The sequence below is a fragment of the Ornithorhynchus anatinus genome, chromosome 1 (assembly GCF_004115215.2).
Source record: "Ornithorhynchus anatinus isolate Pmale09 chromosome 1, mOrnAna1.pri.v4, whole genome shotgun sequence".
Taxonomy (NCBI): domain Eukaryota; kingdom Metazoa; phylum Chordata; class Mammalia; order Monotremata; family Ornithorhynchidae; genus Ornithorhynchus; species Ornithorhynchus anatinus.
Window position 1 is genome coordinate 28,916,789 of NC_041728.1, and position 11,684 is coordinate 28,928,472.

Below are 11,684 nucleotides of genomic sequence, written 5' to 3' on the forward strand. Positions count from 1 at the left end.
AAGTCTCTGGGCCTCAGCTAGCTCACCTGTAAAATGGAGATTAAGAGTGTGAGCCCCATGCGGGACAGGAACTATGTCCGACCTGATAACTTGTATCTGCCCCAGCACTTAGAATAGCGCTTGGCACTTAGTAAGCACTTTACAAGCACAACAATTAATTCATTAATTAATGTGCTCAGTGCTCCAAGGCTGTGCTGTTTGGGACGTGGTGGGAGAGGCAGGCGAGTGGTGTGGCCTATGCCCCAGTGGAGGGAGGACTGGGGAGACCAGGAAGGAGTGACCGCCCCCCAGTTGATACATTGTTTCTCCCTCCCTGGGCTGTCTCCAGCGAGCTGGACTACTACGACTCTCCCAACGTGAATGCCCGCTGCCAGAAGATCTGCGACCAGTGGGATAGCCTGGGGGCTCTGACCCAGAAGCGGAGGGAAGCCTTGGAGGTGAGATGACATCTCCGGCTTTGGGAGACAGGTCCCCCTTCCCTACCCTCCTTCCTTTCCTTCCTGACCACTGCGTACCTGGTGCTGGAGCCCCGGGCATCTCTCTGCCCTTCTACGAGGAGGGGAAAGGATGACCAGGGTCCACTCAGACCACCCTCCCCTAGGCTCTAGGGAAGTGATGGCCCCTGCCGCCTTGCATCTTCCTGCTCATGTATGTGTGCCCTACCTACTGCTCCCAAAGGCAGAGGTCCTACTAGCCGCCGCTGGGGCCCATAGAGGCCACTGAGAGGACACCGACCTTAGCAGCTCCAGCCCCTCATGGTCCTCCACTTTTTGTCTTTCCCTCTTGCCTCCTGCCCTGAGGCACCAGAAGAATGGCAGCAGCGGCTGAGAAGCCTGAGCCGCCCCCCTCCGGGATGCCCCCTCCCCCCTCAAGCGATGTTCAGCCTAAAATCGGGCTCAGGCTCTTGGCCCTGGTCTGGCCCGGCCTGCCGGGCTTCCTGTGGCAGCCAAGAAGGTGTGGAGCCTCACTGGATGTGAATTTTTCCTCTCACTTTCTGTCCCACCCCCGCTGCCAGCGGACAGAGAAGCTTCTGGAGACCATAGACCAACTGTACCTGGAGTATGCCAAACGAGCTGCCCCCTTCAACAACTGGATGGAGGGGGCCATGGAGGACCTGCAGGACACCTTCATAGTGCACACCATCGAGGAGATCCAGGTGCCCACCCCGCTGTGCTCTCATGGGGTATCCGGGTAACACAGCTTAGGGAACGATGGGCTGATGGCTGCCATGAGTTGGGCATGCCAGGCCACGACAGCTCCCTTCTGCCTTAGAACCAGATGGTGTTGGGGGTCCAGGCAAGGAGGACAAGCTGGGAGAGGTCTGGGAATTGGGCCACATGTGGGCTAGACTGAGCTCTTGTTTTCCAGGGACAGCTTGCACAGCTCTCCAAAGGGCATCCTTTGCCTTCTTCTTCCCCGGCCCTTCCTTCCCCTGCTCCCTGCTTTTGGGCTATTTGGTGACCCGTGAGCCAGTCAACCCTCCGGTGGCTGGAGGGAAGGAGCAGAAACTCAGATCTGCCTGCCAGTGCCTCTGTAAAAGATGTCTGGGGAAAGTTGGAAGTCTTGCTTCTTGTGGGGATTGGGGATGTCCTTGGACCCTTAGCAAAGATAGTCAGGGACAGGGAGAAAAACCTCTGACAGCTCAATGAGTAGACTCAGAGCCGACTGCTGTGTCCAAGCACCTTTCCAGGTTGACCAAGAACCGTCTCCGGTTGTGTCCAGGAAGCTCTTCTCAGCTGGGGAGGGGAATTCATGGACCCCTCCAGTGAACCCCCACTTCTCTCCTCTTGCTTTCTGCCTCTCCCTGCCATTCCGGTGCCCAGGGGCTGACCACTGCCCACGAGCAGTTCAAGGCCACCCTCCCCGATGCTGACAAGGAACGGCAGGCCATCCTGGGCATCCACAACGAGGTGACCAAGATCGTCCAGACCTACCACGTCAACATGGCGGGGACCAACCCCTACACCACCATCACCCCTCAGGAGATCAACGGCAAATGGGACCACGTGAGTTGGCATCCAGGGAGGGGACGGAGTGGGCGGAACTTCAGCTGGAGGAGGCAGCAGTTGACCCGTCCCTTCGGTCCTCCCCCAGGTGCGGCAGCTGGTGCCCCGGCGGGACGAGGCCCTTATGGAGGAACACGCCCGCCAGCAGCAGAACGAGCGGCTGCGGAAGCAGTTCGGTGCCCAGGCCAACGTCATCGGGCCCTGGATCCAGACCAAGATGGAGGTAGCGTCGGAGCCTAACTTGCCTTCCCGCCCCCCCCGGCCATTCTCCAGCTTTCCTACCCTTGCACACAGACCCCCTTCCCAAAGGGAAGACTCCTGTCACCTTCCGGCCGAGACTGATCCTTGGGTAATCTGGGTTGGAGGTGGGTTCCTGGGCTTCCAGATCCTTCCCCCTGCCAGTCACGGGGGACATCGATGCCGCTCAGACCCCGCTTTTCTCTCAGAGGTGGGCCAGGGTCGGGGCCTGCTCTTGAGCCCTACTGATAGAGGAGTAGAAAATGGCCCTCGCTGTCATTGAGCAGTAATTAGGGCGTCCTCCTCTACAGGGTGTTGCCTCAGTCCTGGACACGGTTTGGGGCTCAAGACCTCTGCCCTTCCCATCCTGCTGGGTCCCTAACAACAACAGTAATAATAATAATTGCAGTACTTAAAAGGCGCTAGTGTGCCGAAAGCCGAGGTAGATAAAAGATAATCGATCATATTCAGTCAATCATATTTATTGAGCGCTTACTGTGCAGAGCAATGGACCAAGCATGAGAGAGCATACAGTATGACAATATAACAGACACATGCCCTGCCCACAACAAGCTTGTAGTCTAGGAGGGGAGACAGACATTAATATAAATAATTTGTAGAGATGAGCACCCATAAGTGCTGTGGGGCTGGGAGGGGGGGATGAATAGAGGGAGCAAGTCAGGGTGATGGAGAGAGGAGAGGGAGAAGAGGAAAGGAGGGCTTAGTCAGGGAAGGCCTCTTGGAGGAGGTGTCCACTACAAACCTTTGAAGTAGGTGAGTCCGGGCCACAGGGGCCTCCTAGTCTGAGAGGGAGGGAGAACGGGTTTTGAATCCCAATTTTACAGGTGAGAAAACAGGCACAGAGAAATTTAGTGACTTGCCCAAGGTCATCCAGCAGGCGAGTGGCAGAGCTGGGATTAGATCCCCGATTCCCAGACCTACGTCCCATCCTCCCTTTCCCCACAGCTCCCTCCTTCTGTACCAGGATCCCTGGGGGTGGTGAGACCCAGGGAGGACCAGAATGAGGAATGGTGGCAGTGCTGAGCGTGGAACACTGCCCGGGCAGGGAGTGAGTGTGGGAGCCCTGGTCCCGCAACCCCCCGCGGACTCCCCTCTCGCTCCATCCTCAGGAGATCGGCCGCATCTCCATCGAGATGCACGGCACTCTGGAAGACCAGCTAAACCACCTGCGGCAGTACGAGCAGAGCATCGTCAACTACAAGCCCAAGATTGACCAGTTGGAGGGCAACCACCAGCAGATCCAGGAGGCCCTCATCTTCGACAACAAGCACACCAACTACACCATGGAGGTACCGTTCCCCTCGCCAACAGCTTCCGGGTGCCCTCAGAGCCTGGCTCTCAAGCAGGGGAGCAGGGAGACTCCGCCGGGGGGGAGCCTCTTCGCTCCTTCGGGGACCCCCTCTGCCCTTGGGTTGCCTTGGTAACAGGAGAAACGTGGTTTTCAAGGGCCATCCGGGCCCAAGAAGGCCATCATTCACTTCCGGCAGATGCCGTCGAAGCTCTTCCCGGGACCTTGTTGCTTGTCTAGACGTCTCTGTCTTGACGTTTGGATGAGCGCTGGAGGGAGTGCCAGGGTGATAAAGTTCATTTCTGGAGGGGAACTGGCCGCCTCTCCCTCTTTGCCTCTTGAAATTACCTGGGGTTCGACGACTCATCTATCAGTCAATTAGGGTATTCACGGATCCCTCTTTGCATGCAGAGCACTGTACTAAGCCCTTGGGAGAGTCCAGCAGAATTAGTAGACACAATCTCTACCTTGTACTAGGCTATGTTGCTTCTCTGATGGAGTTTACAATCTCATAGAATGTACAGTCTAGTGGGTTTTTACAGTTTAGTGAAGCTTACTATCTCGGGGATCATATAATCTAATGGAATTTACAATACAGTGAATCTTCCGGAGAATTTACTTCTAGGGAAGTCTAGGGAAGTTTACAATCTTGTGAGGTTTACAATCCAGTGGAGTTTGCTCTCCTAGGGAGTTTACAGCCTAGTGGATCTTACAGTCTTGCGGAGTTTACAGTCTCATGGAGTTTAGGTTCTTGTGGAGTTTACTATTTAATAATGTTGGTATTTGTTAAGCGCTTACTACGTGCAGAGCACTGTTCTAAGCGCTGGGGTAGATACAGGGGAATGAGGTTGTCCCACAAGAGACTCACAGTCTTCATCCCCATTTTACAGATGAGGGAACTGAGGCACAGAGAAGTGAAGTGACTTGCCCACAGTCACACAACTGACAAGGGGCAGGAGTTTACAGTCTAGAGGATCGTACGATGTAGTGGAATTTACAAGCTAGTGGATCTTAAAGTCTAGTCAAATTTCCAGTCTAGTGGATCTTACAACATCGTGTGTTGTCTTATGCCGTCGAGTCGTTTCCGACCCATAACGACACCAGGGACACATCTCTCCCAGAATGCCCCCCTTTCCATCTGCAATCGTTCTAGTAGTGGATCCATAGAGTTCTCTTGGTAAAAATACGGAAGCGGTTTACCATCGCTGCCTTCCATGCAGTAAACTTGAGTCTCTGCCCTCGATTCTCTCCCCTACCAATGCTGCCCAGCATGGGTGAGTTTTGACTTGTAGCAGATTGCCTGCCATTCACTAGCCACTGCCCAAGCTAGTAATGGAATGGACAGGACTCTGCTTGACTCTCCCTCTCGTAGTCAAGACTGGTAGAGTAATGGAAACTCTCCAGGTGCGACCCTGAGAGGGTTCTTACAGTGTAGTGAAGTTTAAAAAGTAGTGGAGTTTACAATCTCATGGAGTTCAGAGTCTAGTGGGCCTTATAATATGTAGTGAATCTTGTAATCTAGTGGCTTGATAGGTGACCCACCCATCCTTGGGTCTGCCAGTCCCCCTGAGAGCGTGGACTCTTCAGAATGGGGTCCTGGGTGGGTCTGTCCACGCTGACCCGGTCTGAGCCATCCGAGTCAGGCAGCCTCAAGGCTGGTCCTGACTCAGTTCTCGGTGGTCCCGAGGGGCTTTGGGGTTTCAGCTGCTTGGGCCCGAGGCTGGGCCCCTCGTGGTGGCTTCTGACCTCGGGGCACCGCTGAGTGGGACATCTTCCCATCCTGGCCTCTATGGAGCAAACCAGGTGGGAGCGGAGAGCTGCTTTCCTCTCATCGGTGGATTGCTGGGAGCACTAGTTTCTGGGCCACCGGGGCCTGGGATCGGGGGGCGTGCGTCGGGACGTCCCGACTGACTAGTGTCCCCGATTCCAGCACATCCGGGTGGGCTGGGAGCAGCTCTTGACCACCATCGCCAGAACCATCAACGAGGTGGAGAACCAGATCCTGACCCGCGACGCCAAGGGCATCAGCCAGGAGCAGATGAATGAGTTCCGGGCCTCGTTCAATCACTTTGACAGGGTGAGAGTTCACCGCGCCTGCACGCCCACAGCGCCCCTGCATCCCCTCTCCTCTCTCCTGTCCCAGCCCCCAACCTCCTCCGAAAACCCCCAAATTTGGGCTAGCGCTGGGGGACCAAGGGTCCATCCTTTCAGGGTCCCCTTCCCCTCACGCCTCCGAGCCAAGTTCATGGACAACCTTGGGCCACCCGTGTGAGCCTGCTTGACAAACACCTGGGACTGATCCTCCTGAATAATTACTGTGGTGTTTGTTAAGTGCCTACTATGTGCCAAACACTGTGCTAAGCTCTAGGGTAGATAATCAGGTCAGATTCAGTCCCTATCCCCACATGGGATTCCCAGGCTCAGTAGGAGTGTGAACAGGTATGGAATCCTTATTTTCAGAGAAGGAAACTGAGGCCCAGAGAATTAAAGTGACTTACCCAAGGTCCCACAGCAGGCAAGAGGTGGAGCTAGGATTAGAACCCTCTGACTCCCAGGCCTTTGCACTACCCATTAGGCCACACTTTATCCTTGGGGGGCTTTGATGCCAACCCACCCACTCCTTGCAGGGGCCTCCGACCTGGGGCATTGATGCCAGGCTGGGGCTGGAGAGAAAGGACCCTGCCGTGAATACCCTTCCTTCCCAGCTACCCTAGAACTCCTAGGCTACTGGGTGCCTTTGGGGACCACCTAATCCAACCCCCTGCCTCTGGAAAGAGTTGCCCACTCCTGTCTGCCTTAATACCACTGCCCTTCCCTGCCGGAGGCTTGTCCACCCTCTCCTAGTAACCTCGGATGTTTCACGGCCCTCTGGAGAAAAAGTTCTTCACAAGCCTGCGAGCTTAGAGAGTTAGTGCCCAGCTAGTGCTTGCTCCCCTGCCAGATGAACCCCAGCAGCGAGGAAGGGGTTCCGGCCCTGAAATCTACCCGGGGACCCGTCCCCGTCTCCACCGGCCACCCTGTTTGCTTCCTGGAGAACGACAGTGGTACTAGATGGGACCCTTGCTCACGGGGACCCTTGCCCCTTGGTTCCCCATCTCGTCCCGGTCCACCAGTCCAGGGAACCCCAAGAACCCTGAATTAGCCCCGGCAGAGGTGGGAGGAAGAAGAGGCCCGGCTGCCCCGACTACCCTCCACCACCGCCCTCTGTCTCTGCCTGCCGCACCGCACTCTGGGTGGCCCGTGGTCCGGGGACTCCAAGGGCCTGGGAGAAAGACCAGGGCTGGGGGACGGGGGAGGTGGGGAAGCCTTCTCACAGAGAGGCACCCCCGGCGGTCCTCCCCGGGGCCACGGTCAGCGGGGCGTCTAACCTTGTGCGTTTTTATCTTCTCCGCCTCCTTCCTCCATCTGCATGGATCGTGTGTGTACCTCCCTTCCCCACCTTTCCTCCCACCTACCCGGCACGGCACCCCCCCCCCACCCCACCATCCTTTCTCACCGCCCCCCACTCCCGCCTCACCGCTCCCCCCTGGCACCGCACGGCTGCCCCAGGATCACTCCGGCACGCTGGGTCCCGAGGAGTTCAAAGCCTGCCTCATCAGCTTGGGTTACGATATTGGCAACGACCCCCAGGTACTGAAAGCCTTTAAGGACCTCGGTTCAGGGGGGAGTTGGGTGAGAAATAACAGGCCTTTCTCTCCTGTCGTTTGTCTCTCTCTTTCTGTTTGCCTCTCCCTTCCTGCCTACCACGCTGGCTGTTCTCTGTCTGTCCATCTATTTGACTGGGTCTCTGGGCTCCCCCTGCTCGGTTCCTGCATCCCTACTTCTTTCGCCCGAGGGGACCCCCTCCATGTCTTCTCATCTCTCTTTCCTGCTGCTTTCCATCACTTCCTCCCTCCCTGATTTTCCCCTTCTCCTCTCCCACCTCTCGGGCATCTCCATTGAACCCCTGGGCTTCTCCCCTGTGACAACTCTCCATTTCCAACTCCTCTGATTTTGGTTTCTTTTCCTCTCTCCTGCGTTTCTTTTTCCCTCTTCCTGGCCTGCCTCTCCCCCTTCCTGGCTTGGTGGCCTCTGACCCTCCTCTTCCTGGCCTCCCTTCCTTCCTTCCTGGCCTTCCCCTCTCCTTTCCTCTTTCCCTCCCTTCCTTGCTTCCTTCCTTCTGTCTGCGTCACTCCCTGTGCAGAAGAAGACGGGCATGATGGACACGGAGGACTTCCGGGCTTGCCTTATCTCCATGGGTTACAACATGGTAACGTGAAGCCAGGGTCCGATGCCGGCCCGAGGGTCGATCTGGCTGCCTGTACCCCTCTTGGCCCCCACCGGCGTTCCTGGCGAGGGGGTCCCGTCCCCTCTGAAAGGAGAGCAGACCACGATCCAGAGTCGTCATTTGTTGGTTCCTGTATCTCCGCTCTGGATCCGGGCGGGGAAAGCGGGCAACGATGTTGACTGAGTGCCTACTGTGTGCAAAGCACTGGACAGGGTCCTTTCTGGGTGCAGAGCGTTGTACTGGGTGACTGTGCTGTGCGGAGCTCTGTAATGAGCAACCACTGTGTGCAGAATGTGGCACGGTGACTGTGCAGATGTCCCCATCGTGTTTAGGCTGGTGCAGGGTCTCTAGAACCTGACAACAGCTTCCTCCTGGAGCCCCCTCCTCCTGGAGCTTCCAGGAATGATCTCCGGAGCTGGGGCCCTGCTCACAACTTAGCCGTGGATGTGGCCCTGATGGTCCTTAGTGGTCCCTGATGAGCTAGTGCACCCAGGGCATCCTCACAAGTTTTAAAGCAAGTGCTCCCAGGGCACTGACATGGGCATTACCATCTCCCCCTACTGGGCCCACACCGGAGTCGGGCTGGGGGAGGCCCCGGGATCCCAGAATCTCCCGTCTCGGCTGTTGGGGAGAGGGCAGGGCCTCCATCAGTGAGGAAGCACTGAGCCCTCCCGGGGCCGGGGCTGAGCGAGGGCTCCGTGCCCGGCAGGCTGGGGGCCGTGGGCTGGCCCGTCCCGGCCCGGCCTGACCCCCGCCCTGCCCTGCCCGGGGTCTCCTCCCTCTCGGGTCCCACAGGGAGAGGCTGAGTTCGCCCGGATCATGAGCATCGTGGACCCGAACCGCCTGGGCGTGGTGACCTTCCAGGCCTTCATCGACTTCATGTCCCGGGAGACGGCCGACACCGACACAGCCGACCAGGTCATGGCCTCCTTTAAGATCCTGGCCGGCGACAAGGTGAGGGCCCCCAGTGGGCTGACTCTTGGCCCCGACTCGCTCTATGGGACCAGTCGGGCCAAAGGGCGGGCTGGGCAGAGCCTCAGTAAAGACCCATTTACCTGTCTGCACCCTCCTGGTCAGGGGATTGACGGACCTGGCATGGCCAAGGAGGCGGAGGGAGTCTGGTAGCAGCCTCCCCACAGCCCGAGCACACTCTTCCTGGGCCCAACCCAGTCAGCCCCCAGTCCTGGAACCCAAGCCTCCCCCTGGGCCTGGCCCCATCTCTGAGTTCCTGGACCCCCACCTTCTCCCAGCCAACTTGGTCTACTGTTCAGTCTGCCCCGCCCCCAGCTCTGAGCCCGTTTTTGGACCCACCCCCCCCCACAAGAAGCAGGGAGTGAGCAGCTGGCCCTCTGGGCTGGGCAGGGCAGGACTCCTGGCTCCCATCTGGGGCAGATCACGTTCAGATCACCTTCTTCCTGTGCCTCCTTCTGTGGAGTGGAGAGTGTGGCCCTGACCCATCCCCCCCTCGGGCTGTGCTGAGATGGCTGGAGCCGAGGGATGAGCTCTGGGCTCACTGGGGATGACCAGCAGTGGGATCAGAGTGGTTTACCTGACATGGAGATTTAACTTCCTCCTCCTTCCCCTGTTCCTCCTTCACCTCCTCTTCCCCTGTTTCTCCTCTTCTTTCTTTTCCTCCTCTTCCTCTTCCCCCATTCCTTCTCCTCCTCTCCCCCTTTCCTCCTCTTCCCTCTTTTCCTCCTCTTCCTCTTCCCTCCATTCCTCCTCTTGCCCCATTTCCCCTCTTCCCTCTTTTCCTCCTCTCCCTCCTCTTCCCCCTGTTCTTCCTCTTCCCCTGTTTCCCCTCTTCCCTCTTTTCCTCCTCCTCCTCTTCCCCCATTCCTCCTCTTCCCCTGTTTCCCCTCTTCCTTCTTTTCCTTCTCTTCCCCCATTCCTTCTCCTCCTCTCCCCCATTCCTCCTCTTCCCCCGTTCCTCCTCTTCCCCCGTTTCCCCTCTTCCCTCCTCTTCCTCCTGTTTCCCCCTTCCCTCTTTTCCTCCTCTTCCTCTTTCCCCTGTTCCTCCTCTTCCCCCGTTTCCCCTCTTCCCTCTTTTCCTCCTCCTCCTCCTCTTTCCCATTCCTTCTCCTCTCCTCTCTGTTCCTCCTCTTCCCTCTTTTCCTCCTCCTCTTCCCTCTGTTTCTCCTCTCCCCTGTTCCTGCTTTTCCTTCTTTTCTTCCTCCTCCTCTCCCCTCTCTTCCTCCACCTCTTCTTCCCCCGTTCCTCCCCCGTTCCTCCTCTCCCCTTTACACTCTGTTCCTCCTCCTTTTCCTCCTCTCCCCTACCTCCTCGCCCTGTTCCTCCTCCTCCTCCTCTTCCCCCGTTTCTCCTCTTCCCTCATTTCCTCCTCCCCTTCCTCCTCCTCTTCCCCGTTCCTCTTCTTTCCCCCATTCTTCCTCCTTCTCCTCCTCCTCCTCTCCTCCCACTGCTCCTCCTACTCCCCGATGCTGTGCTCATCTCTGCAGAACTACATCACCGTGGACGAGCTGCGCCGGGAGCTGCCACCTGACCAGGCCGAGTACTGCATTGCTCGGATGGCGCCTTACTCGGGCCCCGATGCCGTGCCCGGCGCCCTAGACTACATGTCCTTCTCCACAGCGCTCTATGGCGAGAGTGACCTTTAACCCCCCTACCCTCTCCCACCCCATCCCCTCTCCTCCAGATGCACCTTTCTTTCTGTATGCAATGCAAGCCCCCCGCTCCGCCTCCTCTGCGGCCCCCCGCCCCCTGGTTCCCTCACCCCCGGTCCCCCCCAGCACCCCCACCCACCCCGGGCCCAATGTTCGTGTCAGGCTGGGATGCCCTCCAGAGCCTCCTCTGCCCTCTGAAGTGACAGTTTACAAAATTATTTTCTGCAAAAAAGAAAAAAAAAATTACGTTGAAAAAAACACATATTTTATTATAAAAGATAAAGGTATTTTTCTCTGCCAGACTGATAACGAAGACGAGAGGAAAATTCAGCTATTTGCACCCAAATGTCTTGTTTGTCGCAGTTTGGGAAATCCCCGAAAAGGCCTGTCGTACATTACATTCCGTCCTGGTGTCCGCTGCAGCCTCTTTCTTCTGTCATGTCCATCTCTTTTTCTCGCGTGGCATCCATCTGGGGGACGGGTCTGGGGGCGGGGGGAGGGTGGAGGGTTCGATGGTGGGGAAGGGGAAGCCTTTTCATTGACACACCGGGTGCATTGTGTTCGCTAGCTCACTTGTTTCCTGAACTATTTTATGATATAAAAAAAAAAACCACAAACTTTTGAAATGGCTGTTTTTTAGGAAAGGGAAATAGTTTGGCTCGTCTTTTCATATTTAATTCCTGAGGTGTGACGATCGGCTGGCTTCCTTATCAGTGCACAAAATGTTTTTTTAATTATTTTAACGTAACCTATTATTCCAAATGGTTGTGGTTCCAAGATATGGAACTTTGAGAGTGGAAGACTTTGATATTGCTTGTCACAAATCATATTAAAGAGACGTTCTTGTGATAACTCTGTGTCGCGTCTCGTTGGGGTGAGAAGCTGGTGCCGTCCACAGCTGCGGTTGGGGGGTTGGTAGGGCTGAGGCCCCGGAAGAAGCTAAATTTGTCTTCCTTGGGTGGCGTTTTCTATGTGCCAGGCATTGTGCTAAAGGCTGGGGTAGATGCGAGTTAATCAGGTTAGACACGGTCCATGTCCCAAATGGGACTCACAGTCTTCATCCCCATTTTACAGATGAGGTAACCGAGGCACTGAAGCGCTGGGGTAACACAAGTCACTTCACTGTCCTTTCCTCATCTCTAAAATGGGGATGAAGACTGTGAGCCCCTTATGGGACAGGAACTATGTCCAACCTGATTAGCTCGTATTTTCCCCCAGCGCTTAGAACAGAGCTTGACAAA

General features: G+C 56.7%; 1 protein-coding gene and 1 non-coding gene across 4 annotated transcripts in view; one reads left to right on the top strand and one right to left on the bottom strand.

Moving 5' to 3' along the window:
* ACTN1 (actinin alpha 1) overlaps positions 1-11,295 on the top strand; it is an 89,639-nt gene extending 78,344 nt beyond the window's left edge. Inside the window, exons 13-22 of one of the 3 annotated variants that reach the window (XM_029065593.1) lie at positions 329-437; positions 1,016-1,156; positions 1,824-2,006; positions 2,095-2,229; positions 3,374-3,553; positions 5,483-5,629; positions 7,102-7,182; positions 7,736-7,801; positions 8,615-8,773; positions 10,279-11,295. In XM_029065593.1, coding sequence (XP_028921426.1) covers positions 329-437; positions 1,016-1,156; positions 1,824-2,006; positions 2,095-2,229; positions 3,374-3,553; positions 5,483-5,629; positions 7,102-7,182; positions 7,736-7,801; positions 8,615-8,773; positions 10,279-10,437 — 1,360 coding nt within the window. In that variant the 3' untranslated portion in view covers positions 10,438-11,295. The remainder of the gene's footprint in view (positions 1-328; positions 438-1,015; positions 1,157-1,823; positions 2,007-2,094; positions 2,230-3,373; positions 3,554-5,482; positions 5,630-7,101; positions 7,183-7,735; positions 7,802-8,614; positions 8,774-10,278) is intronic. The other 2 variants (XM_029065603.1, XM_029065613.1) reach the window with 2 other exon arrangements.
* LOC114817296 lies at positions 4,837-4,974 on the bottom strand. Its single transcript, XR_003765156.1, has one exon. It is a non-coding gene; the product is annotated as a small nucleolar RNA SNORA7 (small nucleolar RNA).
* Positions 11,296-11,684: the final 389 nt, after the last annotated feature.